General features: G+C 33.0%; 2 protein-coding genes across 6 annotated transcripts in view; both read right to left on the bottom strand.

Annotated features, from left to right (window-relative positions):
• LOC117168873 overlaps positions 1–12065 on the bottom strand; it is a 27822-nt gene extending 15757 nt beyond the window's left edge. For 2 of the 5 annotated variants that reach the window (XM_033354760.1, XM_033354763.1), the window contains exons 1-2: positions 11769–12065; positions 4806–8360 (exon numbers count right to left, since the gene is read on the bottom strand). In XM_033354760.1, coding sequence (XP_033210651.1) covers positions 4806–8130 — 3325 coding nt within the window. In that variant the 5' untranslated portion in view covers positions 8131–8360; positions 11769–12065. Of the gene's footprint in view, positions 1–4805; positions 8361–10964; positions 11111–11451; positions 11603–11768 lie in introns of those variants that run through there. The other 3 variants (XM_033354761.1, XM_033354764.1, XM_033354762.1) reach the window with 3 other exon arrangements.
• Positions 12066–15742: 3677 nt separating this feature from the next.
• Positions 15743–18671, bottom strand: part of LOC117168984 (general transcription factor IIH subunit 1) — a 9917-nt gene continuing 6988 nt past the window's right edge. The window contains exons 6-8 of the mRNA XM_033355005.1: positions 18107–18434; positions 17646–17821; positions 15743–17537 (exon numbers count right to left, since the gene is read on the bottom strand). Of these exons, the coding sequence (XP_033210896.1) occupies positions 17415–17537; positions 17646–17821; positions 18107–18434 (627 nt within the window). The 3' untranslated portion in view covers positions 15743–17414. The remainder of the gene's footprint in view (positions 17538–17645; positions 17822–18106; positions 18435–18671) is intronic.

Here is an 18671-nt window from a genome sequence, read left to right as displayed (position 1 = left end):
TGAAAAACTATGCGCTTTTCGAAAAATTTGTCAAGAATAAAAAGTTCTTGTAATCAGCCGAGGAATACGCCTGAATTTTTCCGGAGCGTTTTGAGCAAAATTAAGGTGTATTCCTTGGCTAATTACAAGAACTTTTTATTCTTGATGATTTTTCCGAAAAGCGCATCGTTTATTGTAAAAAAATTCATTAATATTTTCACAAAAATTTTGCCATTAAGACGCCATTTTGAAAATACTAAAACGAAAAATCGATCTTTGAACCATGGATTCTCAAAGTTTAGACATTTATTCCACCGGTTAATGAGATTCCAGGTTAATTATAGACTCGAAAAGCTTTGGAAAATGGTTCACAAAAAAAATAGGCACGAAAAATCACGTTTTTTTTTTATTTAAACTGCATTTTGGGATAATAAATAAATTTTTTGAGGAATTTCATTGGCACCGTCGGAAAGAGGAGATCTTAAGCAATAAAAATATATGAGTCTCAATTTTTTCTAGTGTCGAATAGTCTTAGTTATTGGCCGGTGAAAAGCAGTGTACCGGTAGTGGCGTTTTGGCCGTTTAAGGGTTAATGATCTTGACATATGATGTAGTCCACACAAAAAAGAAACAACACGTGTTTTTTCTTATCAGCCAATAAACAGTTTAAGGTGTTGAAACAGCCCCTCAATTATGGAGGCGTCAAGGGGTGGTTTGATTGGTTCACATTTAATTAGACCATCTATTTCCATGAAACCAGTTGTAAAAGTTTCGTCACAATAAGAGATGAAAAACGCAATTTGTCTGAATTAATTAAAAAATTTGAAAGGGTAAACCACCCTTTACATACGATGAAAATAATGGAAAATAAGACAAAGTTTAAGGCAAAAAATCTGATATTTGATAAATAAGTGTAAAAATTCAAAATAGTGGATCCCCTTTGGCTGATAAACAGTTTTTGAATTTCTTACATTTTTATTAAAGTCAGTTTCCTATAGTTTTCGGGGTCGCTGAATCCTAATCTGAAATAAAAATTCGCAATAGCGAGTCAAACTTTTAAAAAGTGAGCCATTCCTAAACTTGCATCATCCACACTCATTTGGAACTTTGAACATTTATTTTTCCACCTTTGTTGGAATAGAAAGTTAATTTCTCATTATACTACAAATTGGTTAATAGAATAATTTTTTGTGTATGTAAATTTTTGTTGTACTTTTAAATATGTGTATAATTAATGAGCATTACAGTGCACCATTTTTGTTACGGTTCAAACTTGGAACAATAACGATGACAGCAAGATTTGAGCAGCCTTGAATTTCACAATGTACTTTACAAGACGCTCCGAAAATAAAATCAACTTGATTTTCGAATGGTTCTGGATTGTCATCAATGTACTCATTGTTGTACCAAGAGTATTTAAACGAATGTTAATTGTAAATGTAAATTTAGATCATGATTCACGAGGATAATGCTACGGGAAAGTGTCGCACGAAATTAGAAATACATTCAGGCAAAACTTTGGCCATCGAAGGAGAAAAACAAGTGCAATGCCTTGTTCAGTCAGCGTCAGCAAAACTTATACAATACAACCACTGATATCAGGTGAAGCTGCAAAAATGTTGCTGTGATTTCATGTTCATGGTGTAAAAAATCGTTACGTTTAAACACTTTTACGATGACTATCAGTATTGTTCCAAGTTTGAACCGTAAAGAAAATAGTGCACTGCAATGCTCATTAATGATACATTTATTTAAAAATGAAACGAAAACCTACATAAATACAAAATTGTTGTATCAACCAATTGCAGTTTTATGAGAAATTAACTGATCCAAATTTCAAGATGGCTCACTTTCAACATTTTTGATATGCCATTTTCAATTTTGAAATTTATATTTCATATTAGGATTCAGCGCTCCAGAAAAATATATGATACTGGCTTTGAAAAAAAATAGAATAATTTAAAAACTATTGACTAGCCATGCTGGATCCGCCATTTTGAATTTCTGTTATCAAATTTGGGGTCAGCGAACCCAAAAAACCTCGCATGCACAGTTTCATCAAAATCGCAGGTTACGTATATTCATATTTTTAATAATTTGTGTTTAGTTTACTACATGTGTTTAGCACTAAATAATGTTTAGTTACCCCCTACTATATGACTTTCGAAAAAAATACAAAATACGTGAACTGAATCATGTTCTGTTGGGTAATATATATTTTTTAAGATTTCTTCCTTAAACTTTCCCTTACTTTTCATTATTTTAAACGTATGAAGGGGGGGGGGGGCTTACCCATTTCCAAATTTTATATTACGGTGGGCAAATACCGTTTTGCATTTTTTACTGCTTATTGTGACTAAACATTTCCAATTGGTTTCATGGAAAAATATTGTCTTCTTAAATTTGAACCAATAAAACTACCCCTTGACACTGTCATATTTTGGGGGGCTATTTAACCAAGTAAACCGTTTATTGGTTCACAAGAAAAAATACGTGCCGTTTCTTTTTAAGCGGGATACCACATATATCAAGGACATTAAAATCGGGGAGTGCCACTTGCTGTGCCTTCGCATTCAATAATAAAGTGTAATACCTACAAAATTTGAAAAATCTAAACAGTTACAATTTTTCAAGTTTTTAAATTTCAAAGAATTCATGTTTTTAACAGCTTTATTTCAAAGACATTTTGAGGAATAAAATATATATATAGAAATAATTTTGGCCTCAAACGGGCGACCCCTCAAGGAATGCTACTACTAATCTTTTTCCACATTTTTTGACAATTGTAAGTATGTAAAAAATGGTTTATAAAAATTTGTTATTCAAAATATAAAAATATTATTTAAATCTAAAAAGTTGTTTTCCTTGAAGAATAATTACTATTCTCTAGATGAGTGACGAAGTGCATAATTCACAGAATTTTTTGTGTGACAATGCAAATTAATGAAGTTGCTGGCTTCTTTAAAAACTCGCCACCTTTAAATAAAAAATTAGTATCTTGTAAACAATTTGTCACAAAAGGTGTGAATATGAAACATTTTAAAGGCGTTTACATGTTCTACAAAAAAGTCTTTTATACTTGAGCCTTGCTTTTGACCGGAAACAACAGTTCAACTGAACTTGTTGGGAAATTATTCCATTTTCACTGTATTGTTAATTATTCCACTTATACCCAATATTTTAGGCAAAATGAATTTCTGTATATATTTTGTTCCCGCATAAATGCTCATTTGACTAGCATAGAATTGCAGCATTAAGTGGCGGTAGTGTGGGAGACTAAAAATTATAAGAAGCAAAATTTATTCCCTAACAATTAAAAATCTTTATATTTTTAAGCTTTTGAAATTAAAATAGTTCAAGTTAACAATAAGTCTATTTTTTTTTTTACTTTAAAAAACAGTGAAATATGAAAACTATTGAATTTAAAAGAAACCAAATCCTGAGTCTTCTTAATTTAGAAGGATTTTAATTTTGAACTGTGTAATTTTAATGAAAATAAAATTATTCAGAACTGATGTTTCAGAGTTTGCATATTTTTGCAAAGATTAGAGAGCTTCAGTTTTATTTGACAGCTAAGATTTACAGGATATCAAATTGTTAATTATCAGTACGATTTGGACGATTTCACTTGAGGATTCTTCAATTTTAATCTAAAAATATTCTTTTTTTATTGGTCTTATTTCAAAATGTTTCAACTTTAAACCCTTTTATTTGATTTTAAAGATACAAGCTTCTATCTGCTGAACTATTGGCGCTCCAAACCTAAATATCTACAGATTTAAATGATTTAAACTTAAAATTGTTCAACTTTGAATCTTTGACATTTTTTACGAATTTCATTCAAAATCGGGATAAATTTAAAAATTCATTAATTTTTCACCTTGCGTACTGAAGTTATAGTTTCATTAAATAATTAAACATTATGAAAAATAATTAAAAACAATGTAAGCCTTAAAAATCAAAATATTTTCCAATTTACTTAAAGCATATAATTTTGAATAGTGGATTATGACATATTTTTCTACTCAGATTTTTTTTAATCGCAGTATAAATTTAGATACACATTTTGGAAAAAGGATTTTTATAGAAATTGTCGTTCTTTCAACAAATTTATTTTTCAATCAGATTTTTTGATTAATTTCTGCAATTAAATATCTAGAGGAATTGAATTGTTTTTAAATATTTATTTTTTAATAAGCTCCCAAACTCAAGCGCATATAAATCTTCGCCCTTAATTTTCTCAGAATGATACGACTTTTATTAATAAAATTTTCTTTTCTTTGATTCAGATACCCAATTTCTGGGAATGAAATGATTATTTATTTTACTTCAGGGCTGATACAGAAGTTCCGTTTTAAAATTCCACGACTTCCCAAGTTTACTTTTTGAAAATTACAAACAATTGTATTCAATTTCAACAGATTCTACTGTTCGCAGACTAATTTGCAAAAAATGTCTCGTATTATAGTTTTAAATCAATGCACACGTAAAAGGAGGTTCAATAATATCGCTGAATTATAAGCAATTCTCATTATTATTATTATTGTAAATTTTTTAGAAATTCTAGTGTTATGAAATTAATATTTTCATTAGTAAAAAAATCAATTCGTACAAATATTTTATTAAATTTTTCAAAATTTCATGACTTTTCCAGGTCTTATAGAAACCTTTTTTTAAATGAGATTCATTAAAACCTTTATTATATTTTCTGTAAAATCATGAAAATAGCAATAATGCTCTTTATTCGGTTATGCAACCATTATGAAAGAACCCTTTTAGATTTATCCATTTTTTTATTACAATAAATTCGTTCTGAAAAAACTGACCTCCTAATTTTTTCACCTTTCCGGGAGTAACTCCCTCGCCAGCAGCAGCCGCAGCAGCAGCAGCAGCCGCAGCCTTCCTCTTCCTATCAGTGGGACCACCAGGCTTAATAGGTCTTCCTTTCCTCGCTTTAGGCTCCGCTTTCACAACCTCCGGAGCACTACTAATACTCGGAGCAGCGATATTATTACTTTTCTTCTCCGGCTTCTTAGTACCGAACGGAAAGTCATCATCACTAGTAAACCCATCATCACTAGAGTCGAAGTTCTTATTCTTCCTCTCTTTTGGCAAGGGGAAATACCTAGGGTCATTCGCATAATCAATTTGAGGCATTTCCTTGCTTTTATCCTGGGTTTTCAGAACATCCCCATTCATCGATCCATCCGAAGACTTGCTAGGTTCCGGTGGAATATAGGGCTTTGACCTATTCCAACTCGCTTTCCTTCCACCTCTTATTGCGGGTTCAGGCGAAGGATCTCTATCACCTTGCAAGAACTTCAAGTAACTCGTCATAAATCCTGAATTAGGATCGTTTCCCTTAATCTTACCTTCCTTACTCGCTTGATTAGTTACAACTGATTGAGGATGCTGTTGCAAAAACCCCAGTTCTTCTTCAATATCCGGGACTATCACCTTAGGCTTATCATCCCTCATTTCTTCAGCATAACTAGAACTTTGACTCTCATTATCGCCAAATGCAATCGAGGCTATTTCGACGGAAGACTGAAATTCATGCGGATGTGGATGATGACCCGGAGAAATATGAAAAGCCGGAAAGTACGTAAGGGGAGGAGCCGTGTGATGATGAGTCACCATCAACGGTTGAGGCTGATGTGCAGGATTGCCAACAAAGTTGCTCGAATGATGCAAGGTCGGCTGAGAACCAAAGGCCCCTGGGGAACTAGAAAACATTTTAGAAGGTGGAGGCGGTAGATTCCACCTCTCGAAATCAAAATACCCATTCTGCTGTTGCTGATTAGCATTATGATGTGCAGGTGGTGGTATTCTATTCAAGTATTCCGTCATCACTGCCGCTCCAGTCAATTCATTCAACGGAGCTGCATGAGTTCCCTTCTCAACATTTTTCTTCTTCTTAGGCGTCTCAGGTTTTCGTCTCTCCTCCGGCTGCTTCAGTTGATCCGCCACTGCTGCTGTAACAACTGGCTGCTGTTGCTGCTGCTGAACCGGACAAACACCTTGCTGTAAAGTTGGCAAGGTTTTTAAAATGCTCTTAGGATCTCCTCTACAACCACTTGAATCTTGCAAATTCACCTGATTAGAATCAAAGAAGGTCTGCTGTCTCTCAGTAACAGTAATGACCCTCTGTTGCTGCTGAGGAGCCAACTGAGTATTAATCTCAGTATTAGTCCCATAAGTAGTAGAAACTGCATATTTCCGAGTGGCATTCGCGTGACGATTGTCGTTTTCCCAGCAAACCTGCTGCTTCTGGGTTTGAGGAAACTCCTGCTGTCGTTCGTAGGTTCTACTTTCGGTGTTGTAGGTCGTTTTGTTGTTTTCTGTAGAGCCCAAGGCTCGAGTAATCACTGAAGAGTAAGCAACCTGGCCTTGAGATGAAGGCCTAGGAACGGTGACGTCAAGAGGAGAAGGTGGAGTAATTTGCTGTTGGATACCGGTTTTGTAGGTAGCTCCACTTGCACACTGATTGCCGTTGTTCTCTCCGTGTTGCTGGAGAGGCGAAGGTGAAGACATCGTGGCCATTGGACTGTTGTACATTGGATAAGCTGGACTCGGAACATGACCCAGGGGACTTGCTTGAGAATGCGCTTGAAGAGGACTTGGTCTTCTGGGAACGACAACTCCACAGTCCGGTCCATTTTGGGTGGAAGTGTTTGAAGAATAGGCGCTGTCGGTAGACGCCGCAGATTTCGATCTTCCAGGGTGATGATATTCCGAATCGCTTGTAGATCCTGAGTAATGCCGGTAAGTTGTAGTTGTTGTTTCAAAACGTGTCGCTTGTTGCTGCTGTTGATTCAAAACATGAAACTGCTGAGTGTGCTGCAGATTGTTATTCTGAGTCCTCTGATCACTGGAAATCTTATTAGTTGTATTATTGCAATTAGTAGTAGTATTACTCGCGTAGTTCATGTTCCTCGAATCCATGATTGAGAAGCTGATCGGTGACGACTGGCTGTTTTCATGATCCGCCCTTCTGTGATCATTATGACTCGCCAGTTCCGGATAAACCTTTGACTGCGCCTTCGTTTGAATTGTCTGCTGTGAATTAGACGGCGTTTTATTCGGAGGAGATGCAAAATTACTATTCCTACTCGGTTGCTTCGCCTGGATTTGTGAAGGCGCGGGTCTAGCTGTGGCATTTATGAAGACGGTTGTAGGTGCTACTGTCCTCGAACCTGGCTGGGGAATCCTGTATTCTTTACTGGATGGGTTGCTAGGGGTCGAAACGATACACGACTGCTGATGCAGTAGAGGTGCCGTCTGGACTTTGGGATTCGTAGACTGGTTGTTGTTACTCGAGTAGTTGTTAGCCAAACTTTCAGAGCTATAAGTTGCTGGTACTTGCTGAAAAAAGGTCTGTCTGGTGCTGCTTTGGGCAGTCGTAACTGCAGATTTGACAGAGACCGGCGAGGAAGACCTTATGATTTTCTTGTCATAGTTTGCAGCCTTAAAATCCCCAGCAGTGGTGATAGGTGACGAAATCTGGACGTTTATGTTGTTGATAGGCTGAGTCCCCGCGAAGTGAGCATTAAAATTGTCGTAGGAACCGGATTTTGTGGAAGGAGGTCCTGGAGAAGAAGGTACCACGCTTTCGTGCGGCAGAATGCCAAAAGGACTTGGTAGTTGAGAATTGCTCTGATGAGTCCATGCCAAGGTCGAGGCATTTGGAGAAGTCGAGGCTGGTTGATGTTCGAAAAAGGTCGCTTGATGCGTCGAGCTGTAATTTTCTCGGAGTGTTGAGACATCGTTTTCAGTAGCAGAATTTTGTTTGGTCCCAGTGACCGGTTGTGCTTGGGCGATCACTTGTCTCTGCTGAGCCACGTAGTGTCCTTGTTTAGGATTAGAGTGATGAAACAAAGGTGAGAAGACGTCGTAACCCACAGGGGGTGGGGATAGAAACCCCCCTGGGTTAAAGGGCGAAGGTTGACCCGCCAGAGTTGCGGTTGTGTGGGCCGCTTGCAAAAGTAGTTGCGAAGTGGTCGCAGGTGGAACTGCGTGTGTCGCAGCAGTTGCTAGATGATGCGTTACAAAGTCGCTACTTGTGCCGGAGCTCGTAGCTTGAAAGGTACTAGCAGCACTTCCAGTGCCTAGGCGATAATTCGATGCATACCATGGACCAACGGGATCCATTACCCGGTTTTGGCACTGGAGTGCCTAATCTGGATGGTCTGCTTCGAGCAGACTTCCTTGGGCTAAAAAATCACGACTGTCAAATAGGTCGTTCATAACACAGTCCTTCGTTGAAACTTAGAGCTCTCATTTATTTGCATACAGCATGCGAAATTGTTTGTGAGGCTTTATAAAACGAAAGTCACATGGTTTTAGAGTTCACTGGTGACCTTCTCTTCATACAGTATGATCTGTAAAATAAAAGGACAAGGTTTTAGAACTATGTGCTAGGTTTTTTTAGGATTATTCTTGATAAAATTATTGTATAGAAACTAAAAGAATTATTATTAATTTGGCGACATTTTTTTCTAAATCAACAACACAAAATACTAGAATTAAATATATATTCTTTATCTCGTCACCAATACAAATTCTAATGTTAACAGATAATATAATTATACAAATGCCAGTCATCGCCAAATTTTTATGCATTTAATATTTTTAAGACTTGTAATATAATATATTACTTAATACTGATACTTCGAAAAAACATATTTAAAAAATTCTAAAGTGGATATAAAATATATTCTGTTTTCTTTTACATTATTAAAAAATTACTAGTTTGTTATACATGTCATATAATTAAATTCTCCATATTTGAACATTTGGAGAATTACATTGTCTGTAAGTTGTAGTTGTACGTTTCTACCATTATGATTAATTAAAATAACATCTTTAAAAAAATTGCCTACCTGGGATCAGAAAGAAGAAATAGATTAAACTGTTACTGATAAGCAAAATTATTGAACTAAGTTTACAGCTTTAATGTTATTTTCATTATTTTTTATCTTTGTACGACAATTAATATTAATTTTTTATTCTGTCATACATCAGTGATTCTTACAAACGATAATATATTATAATCTGTAAACATCAGTGATTTAAATTTAGCAAATAAGATATTATCTTCAGCTATTAGTGCTAAAAATAATTAATCATGAAATAAACCATTTATCCGTCTATGAAAGTAAAATTGAGATTAAAAAGAAATTAAGATTTAAAAGCAATGAAACTTAGGGTTTTCGATGATTTTCAGAGTCTTAAATAGAAGCAAGGGTTCTGTAAGAGCTGGTTACATTTTTAGTCCAAATCCTAAAACCAACTTCCGGTCACTATTAGGACAGTAAGTATAATTTATATAGATAAAGCATAGATTGAAGTATGATTTCCCAGTAAAACCCCCAAATCGATACTTTTGATCATTTTTTCACAAAAATGCGAACATCTATTAAATTGGAAATTTCGCTCTAAAAAGTGAAATTTTAAAATAATTATCGATTCTATCAGAAGATTGCTTAATTTCAAAATTGATTTGAGAGTTTGACTAAACTTCTTCAAAACGTGAGTGTATAAAAGTCGCTAGCTGATAACATAAAGATCTACCGAAGAATTATTTGTAGAAGAATTATAAAGTGATGTCAAAATAATATGTGTTCTTGCTACAACCATCTCATTGCCAAATATTTTTTATGTTTGTCTCTCTATCACACGGATATTATTCAGCCTCTGAAAATGTATGTATCAAAAAGATAATTTAAAAATGCCACATCACTGAAATTGAAAACAAGTCTATTTGCCAGTGACCTTCCTTAAAACCTTTTTTAAAGGAGTACAAAACTGGATATGATGAATTTAATTTCTTTTTACACCTCATTCAAACTTGCTATTAGTTATGTACTTTTATAGAATTAGACGATTTAACATTGCACAATTTCAAATTGAAAGCCTTAATAAAATAAAGTTATTACTTCTTGAGAATCGTTAATTATTATCTGTGTTAGTTGATTTTTACTACATAAAACATTATCAATTATGTACATAACCTATTTAAATTTTACCAACAAGATATTATCTTTAGCTATTACTGCTACAAGTGAAAATTCGTAATGTAAATAATTTTTTAAGAACAACTAAAATTAATTAATCGGATAAACACATCTTCAATTGAATTTTATTTTTTTAATTTCTTTTAATATAACTCTAATCTGTTCTTGTTAATTTGTTTTCATCGTTCTAATTACATTCAGTAAATTTACGTAACTTATTCAATTAATAAAAATCGTCTAGAAACATCAGAAAATTTAGGACAGCAATAATCTTAGAAATAATTATGATCTATTTGCAGAATGTGTAGATAAGTTCCCCCATCAAAATTAAACATCTTAATTAACTTCTTATCATTCGGTACTTAAGAGACAAGGTCACCTTCTGCACATATCGGACGAAAATTTTGTCAACCATGTATTCTTTCACTATGAGATTATTCATTTGGGGTTTTCCAAATATTACGCAAATTTTGGTTTGACTCATTTTTGGGCTATCCCTCCACCCTTGTCTCTAGCATCTCTTAATTAAAAACTGTGACCCATCCTTCTACCCCTTAAGCTTTAGGCAATATATGGAAAATCCCTTTTATAGCAATTTTCAATTTGGAACATTCCATTAATGTTTCCTGCAAAAAATGATTAAATTATCATTCTGTAATTGGAAATTCTTCATTTTTAAACTCTTCATACTTGTATCACAGGAGATTTCTTTTAAAAATGGTTAAGTAAATATTAAGATTAGCATATGTTAGGATCGCTGTTGCAACGTCGCAGTTTGTTGCAAATTATGTAACTTTTAAACATTTTTTTTTACATGAAAGGCACAATTGACACATACTGGAACCTTTATAAAAAAATGCATTAAGTTGTAAAATATGTATTATTGCAATAGATTCTAAGATGACTTAAATTCTTAAAACATCTATGAAGACCTGTATAATATGCAAAATAAAAATAATGTTTACATACACTGCGTTTAGGTTACATGCGTAACGTAACCATGTGATGAACTTGCAACTTAAATGTAGTTTATTTGTCCACTTGGGGTTAGTTTGTGCGGATTTGCAGTCTAGCACTTTAGATTTCAGGGGTAAGTACTACTTCTGAAGCAAAATCTAAGAAAAAAAAACAGCAGAAATTTGTGAATACGTAAAAAATATAGCCTTTTTGAAAACACTGACACCTTCTTGACATTTTAAGGAAAGATTAATAAAAAAGGTCAACTAGCAATGATCCCTATATAAAGCTCAATCAATTATTCTCTAATTATATTATAAAAACATGGAGAATAAACCGTGTTCTTAGTATTCATGCAGTTTTTCATAACCTCCAAGCTCTTTCACAACTATTAATTAAAATGTCTCAGAATATACGTTATAAATGTTAAAAGAACTCCATAACCACTTACTAAAATTCTAAATACTTAAATTTTGCATAAATAATCCCCGAAACTAACCATTCAACTTGTTCCAAAATCGGGTTCCAGTAATCTAAACTTGATGCAATCTTCTATATATTTTACCAGTTTTGGCACTTTCAGCACGCAAACAAGAAACGGATGACAAGTGATTTTAAGAAAAGGTGTACATGCATCCAGGCTCCAAGTTTCGGCATCGGACTCGTGGAAGATTCGCGATTAGGAAAGAACCGAAAGAGCGAGCGAGCGTCTTTCGAGTTCGGAACTACTGGGACTACTGGTGGGTGACGGTGATCAGAAGATGCCGAACAGCCGGAGGAAATATGAGATAAGGGCTAATCCAGTCAGAAGTTTACCTTGACCTCGAATTTTGTCCTGCGATGATGATCGGCTGCTGAAATCGCCACTTTTCATCAGATAACAGGGAAATATGGCTGCAGATCGGCGATTTAAGACACGACACTCGGCTTAAGTAGTAGACACCGTAGACACTAAGCGCTCACATGATTCGCGTAAAACTCTCGTTCTTCGTCGCAGATTGTCGTGCGTGCTGTGGAGCATACGCGCCGCGCTAAATTAAGGTTACACGAATCATTTGTCGGGGGGATTCGCGAACAATGTCAAACAATGTTGCCCCCAGAGCGCCCATTATAGGCCGCCATTTTGAATCGAGTCAACAATAGGAAAACGCCATCTATTGATTGGTCGAGGGGAATGGCGCGATTTTTTTAAATTCGAACATTGCCGGCGAAGCCGTTCGTTCGAGTGTTCCAGAAGGTTCTGTTTAATTATCGAAAATAATTTTTAATCTTAAGAAATTCCAAATCTAAATCGCTAAAAAATACTCTAGATATTTTGATAACTAAAGTGTTATTTAAAATTTTAATTATTCATGATGTTCAAAAGAGTTTTTTGGCCGAATAGGTAATCCGGCTTTGGTGCGTCTAAGTAAGACGGGTTGCCTATTTTAGGCGTGTCCTTTGTACCCTTTGTTTTATCTTATCAACATTTTAAAACCCTTTTTGTGATAAAGAGTGATACGACATATAACCGATAAAACAAAAAAAAACTTTTTTTAACACAGCCTAGAAATCTTCTGTCTTAATTTTTAATTTTAAAATATAGGGCTCACGCTCCTTAAGAAATCTGTACTAATTTGATGTATAACAGCGTTACAAAGTTACTTTTAGAAGATACTAATTCTGTAACGCTTATGTAATTTTATCATACGAAAATTAAAAAAAGATTGCTGATACCAATTTAAAATTGTACGATTTCTAAGCTAAATAAGCCTTTTCATTTTTAACGTTGTTGTAATTTGTCAACTTTGCATGTCTACAATTTAAAGTTACTAAAAGTAAAATGGTTCCATTTTGAATATATATTCTAACACATATATATGTATCGGTATCAATTTATTAACTTTGGAAATTTTATTTCTGAAAATATTCAATTTAGTAGGTCTGCTTTGAGCTTTTCAACTTTAAAAGGTATCTAATTTTTAAACCTTTCTCACGTTTTAAATACGATAAAAAATATATTATTCAAAATAAGCGTAGAAACTTTTTTATTTTTTTGTTCACTGCAAAATTCGTTATACCTTTTTAGCTCATAGGTAACATTTTATGAATTTTTAAATTCAAAAACCAAACAGAGAATACATTAACCAGATTCATTTTTTTTCAAATTCTTTCATATATAAAACGACTTTTTTGTCGTCACAGATTTAATTAAATTCAACATTTTGACATCGCCCAATTGAATAACTATACTTCACAAAATTCTTCAATCTTAAAACCATATAGACTCCATGAGTCAGAAAAAAGACGATTTTTACAAAGGTGTTTGCCTCTGTAGTATGTATTGTGTAGCCACGAGAACTTTCGATGAAAGATTTACAGTTTGTATTGACCTTTAGCACACTTTTTAAGGCTTAAAAGGAAAGCAAACATTCACTAACGAGTCAATTTTTACCAACAGTTCTGCACTGTAAAAAATTTTTTTTGTAAATATCCACTGCGTTTTTATAATTGTACCACAACCTGTAAAATAACTGCGTTCAAAATAGTGAACTTCCAACTGTAAAAAGTAAAACCACCACATTAAATGTAGTGCTTTTACAAAATTTTGGGAATTCACGTTTCTGAAAATAGGAAATAATTTTACTCAAATTACTTCCTACTTTCATAAAGGTACTTTGCCAAAATTTTGTAAAAGCACTAAATTTAATGTGGTGTTTTTACTTTTCACGACTGGAAGTTCACTATTTTTAACGCAGTTATTTTACAGGTTTTTGTACAATTACAAAAACGCAGTAGATATTTACATTTTTTTTTTACCGAAAATGCTTTCATGAAAATTGAAACTTCAATTTACTAACAAAATTATGTAAGTTACGAAAAAACTGTTGACAAAAAAAAAGGTTTCATCTCAAAAAGATCTTACAAATTAATTGAAATCCTTTTTTTGATTTTAGTTTGTGTTAGTAAACAGTAATGTAAAATTAGAAATGAAAAAAGTTTTTGTTCAATTTATAATTCAAAGAAAATGTACAAAGAATATTTCTTTATTGAATATCTATATTTATATATATTAAATATAATATTTAGTGAATATCAACTGCTCCATACAATGTACGAAACTTTACGGCACATTAAAAAGTATTACAAAATTCTAGATAGTAGTACACATTTGCATACAATTTTATTACGCACTGCAGAACGGCCTGCTTTTATTTGCATAAATTAACATTTATCATTTTAATTTACATTACTTTTTGAAACCGAATGCATTTTAAATCAGACCGCGTGTCTATATGCTGTCTATGAACTGCAAACAAAAAATGTAGAAAGCCTTAGTTAGTTTTAGGTGTTAAGTTACTCTTAACGCCATTTTTTATCACACCAGGAAAATGTCTGCCAATTCATTATCATCAAAAAACATAAATTTCGTCGAACACCGACCGCTCGCTTGATAGGAAATGATTCGGTGTGATTGTTTCGTATTTGATAACCATAGTTTAACGCATTTGAATATTTGCGCATAAAAATTGTGAAAGACAAAGTTCAATTTTTAGTTTGCCAATGAACCGTTAATAAGCATTCATTCGCATGATTGTTTAAAACGTTTGCTTCGTCGGTAGACTCACGTTATTTTCAAATAAAGTGAGACTAACGTTTGATATACATCAGTAATTGGAATAATCTCCCTATTCGACATACGAAAAAAGTCCAAAAAAATTGTCTTTGAAAATAGTCTTTAATCTTTTTCTAATCGAACTCACGCTTTTACTTTTAAACATTGAAAAAGAGAACATTTAAATTTACAGCGAAACAATGCGATATGAAAAGAAGTCTACAAAAGAAAATATAGTAAAATCGTCCGTAAATATTTTTTTAGTATTAATCACAGTTCTTGTTTTACACATTGAAAATAGTAGTGGACAATCGAAAATTCAAGTTATCAGTCAACCAACACGAGATACAAAAAAGTTCGAGAACGAAATTGTTCCTTATAAAAACGCCTACTTGATCTACCTAAGCCCTTCTTTAATAGAACTCATCGTTTTTATTTTAAACACTGATAATGCTTTTGACAAATCAATAATTCAATTTTTTTTAAACCTACAAAATCTTCTTTTTTATAGGAAAATGTTGCAATAATTAGAATGTTAATTATAACATATATATTATAAAATAATTTAATAAATTGAATTTTTATTTTATACAAAATTAATCAAAGACTACAATACTATATTATTCTCATAAAAGAAGTTAAGAGTCATTTGAATAAAGAATAAGCCAGAACCAACCAGCTCAGGAAATGTTTACACACTGTAAACTATATAATTGATTGGACAATTATATAGTAAATCCATATACAAAACCAAGCGCGAGCATCGTGAGAAGAATCCCAGTGGGCACAACATTTGGCTACGGCTTTACGACATCGTTCCGACATCCTATGTCCATGTCTTTAAGTCGTCATTATGATATCGTAAATATGTCGTATGATCTGAAAATGTCTTTACGATATCGTAAAAACACTGTAACGACATGGACATAGGATGTCGTAAGGTTGTCGTAACGATGTCGTAAAGACGTCGCCAAATTTTGTGCCAACTGGCATGCGTTTCTAAAGGCCATTAGGATTTTGAGTGAATTTTCTTTTTATTATTGCATAAAATCAAAAGAAATTTAACAATCACTTTAAAACTGGAGGTTTTGATAGTATTTTAATATTTTCAAGTGAGCTTCAATATACATATTATATTGAAACTTACTTGAAAATATTAGAAAACTGTCAAAACCTCCAGCCTCAAAGTGATTGTTCAATTTGTTGTGATTTTAGAGTAATTTTAGTTATATATAATAATTAATTAAATGCCGCGAGATTAAAAATATAAAAATGTGCCCGCGTAGCGAGCAGATTTTGTTAACTACACAGTTTAGTTTTAAATTTATACTGCCACTTAATTTAGGGGTGTGCAAAATCTCGACCCGACTAGCGCGAGAGCTTTTTATTTGTGGACTGAGCAATGAACAAAAAAAACTCGCGAGACGAAAAAAGTTCGCGCGGCTCGCAGGGCTCGGAAAACACATTTTCTTTAAAAACACAACTTTTTGTAAATTTCATGTAAACGAAAGAATTATTTATTAATTTTAAAATATGTTTTGAGAGGTCTCTTTTTAATTAAGTTTCTTACAATTTCGAGAGACATTTCAAGTTAATAACATCATATAATTATAATTGCAATTATAATATAATGATAATTAAATAAATAACAATTATAAAGTATAATTATTTTAAAAGTATAAACTCCTGTTGATATTCCTTATTTATTCTGAATGCTTTTCGAAGATTTCTAATTTGAATTTAATCAATTTGAAAGGTTTTTAATTAAAAGTTTTGTAACTACAAACGATTTATATTTCACAAGTTTTACCAAGGGGCTGGATTCAAAGTCTAAAACATGATTTCACTATATTCACAATAATAACATTTATTGAAATAATCGTGTAAGAATATATTTCTAACCATTTTGAAAATAATAATAGCAATAATCTGGATAAATAATCATTCCTAACAACAACATTCTATCAATAATTGTAATTACGAATATTTCACTAATTATTAAAATTAAATAAATCATTGTAGTTTTTCTATTTGATTCTTCACAAGTCACAAGTATGTATACGGTGACATTATTGATAATTTCTAGTACAGACGAGGACATAACATATAAATTACTGTATGTACTCAGATGGATAAAAAATCCGAGTCTTATTTGAGTAGGAAAATATTGACAAGCCTATTAAGACACGTATTCCAATATATCGCAGTAAAATACGTTTTGAATTCACTAATGTATTGAAGACATAATTTTTGGCAGTCGAATGAATATTAAAACGAAAATTAGCTTTAAAAATGGATATCCAATATTACAAAATTCAAATATAATACAAATTAATCTTCTGTATTATGTTAAGTCCACAAATCTATTTTTCACATCTATTTTCATTTACAGTCTTACAAAAACAGTTTAACTCTTTCAGTTCTTTGAAACTTACAAGCTTCTTTTAAACATAGTAATTTTTTATATAGAAACTTTTTAAATAATTCACTGTAACCTGAAAATTTTTCGACGATCTACGTCGGATCTTGGGCACTCATCGATAGTGCGCAAAACTTGAAAAACTAATTCTGCAAATCACTAACAAAGAAAAAATTCGAGTTTCGCTTGTGCACAGTGTACAATGAAAATAAAAAAGGGGAGAAAGAAGCGTCATATTGAATAATAAATAGACGGTTAATGTACGAAGAAAGAATATTTTCTTATGATGTGCATCACCTATCTCACTTTGGTTTTGATGATAAACGCCTGCTTCCGCATTAAATAATAAGGGTAACATTTCCAAATATATAAAATACGTACATGAATTCGTACTCTGTTTTCATTTTAATCCTTGAATTTACTTTAGTTAGAACATGTGGATTAACGGCTACCTCATATGCATCTTGCGTCGTTGCCAGAGATCGAATTTTCTGTAAGCTGCACTTAAAACTTGGTTCAGGTGACTTGTTAAATGTTGACTAACTGCTGAAAACTCTCTCTGCATTCGATCCTATAAAATTTACATCTAACTTTATTTATTCTTTGTTTATGTTGAAATTGTATGAAATCATTTATCGTGTTAGAAAAGATAAGATTGTAATCATAAAGGGGAACTTACCTCGAATGGCTTGAGTTTTGCTGAGTGAAACCTCTGCAAAGCTTCGTGCATGCGAACCGCTTTTTCCTCTAGTTGTGGTGTGGTTGGTGGAAAACTTCTCCAAAAGTGCTTGAGGAGTTCACAGAGGCATACGTAGACGTTGCGCAGTTCCTTCTCCAAGTCCTTTGGTATTAATTCTGAAATTCATTAATTCTGTATTAATTACTTACCTTTCAATTTTAAGGAATTAGAATGTTAACGCTCATGAATTTTAAAGCAAAAACTTCTTTTATTATTATATGCGTTCGAACGTGAAAGCTTTCTCATTAGAAAAATCATTAAACCACGCAGATGTTCGAAAATACAGTTTAAATATCTGTTTAAATTTCGACTTCAATATTTTTAAAACAAGGTTTTCTTTTTTTTATATCTGGAGAATTTTTAATTCATAAACAAAGGACTATTAAAAAGTGGATACTCACGTCCAAGACTGTCTTCTCTAAAACCCTTCATCAACGCTCCGCCTGGTGTAAGTTCTCCAAAAGCCACGACAGCAGCTGCCGAACTGAGAATAACCTTCGAATCTGGTCTTGGTAAACTGTTTCCATTTCCCCACTTTGCGACCTCTATCTTTAATTGATTTAACAATATTGGTATATCTTCTTGACTGAGCCCAGAGTCTCCAGTTTCTGGTACTGGTCCGTGCAAATATCTATCAATGTGTGTCAATTTAAGAGGCACTGCGGTAGCTACATGCACATCGCAGTTAGAATCGAGATCATCGTAAACTAACTTTTCTTGTATCCTAAGCTGTAATAAATATAAAATACGTTAATAGATAATTAGGTTGATCAGGTGTTTTAAGCGTTAGTATGACTTCACGTCAGAGGTCAAGAATTCAACTCCGGAGCTAGCATCTCTGGAAATTTTTCGATATCAGAATTGCTACAAGAGTCTGGTTACAAAATTCTATGACTTTTCCAGGAATAATTTTGCAAAAATTCAAGGCCTACTTTTGTTTACATTCTCATCAGTTGTGTAAAATTT

This window comes from Belonocnema kinseyi, chromosome 3, assembly GCF_010883055.1.
Source record: "Belonocnema kinseyi isolate 2016_QV_RU_SX_M_011 chromosome 3, B_treatae_v1, whole genome shotgun sequence".
NCBI lineage: Eukaryota > Metazoa > Arthropoda > Insecta > Hymenoptera > Cynipidae > Belonocnema > Belonocnema kinseyi.
This window is presented reverse-complemented; position numbering and strand designations above follow the sequence as displayed.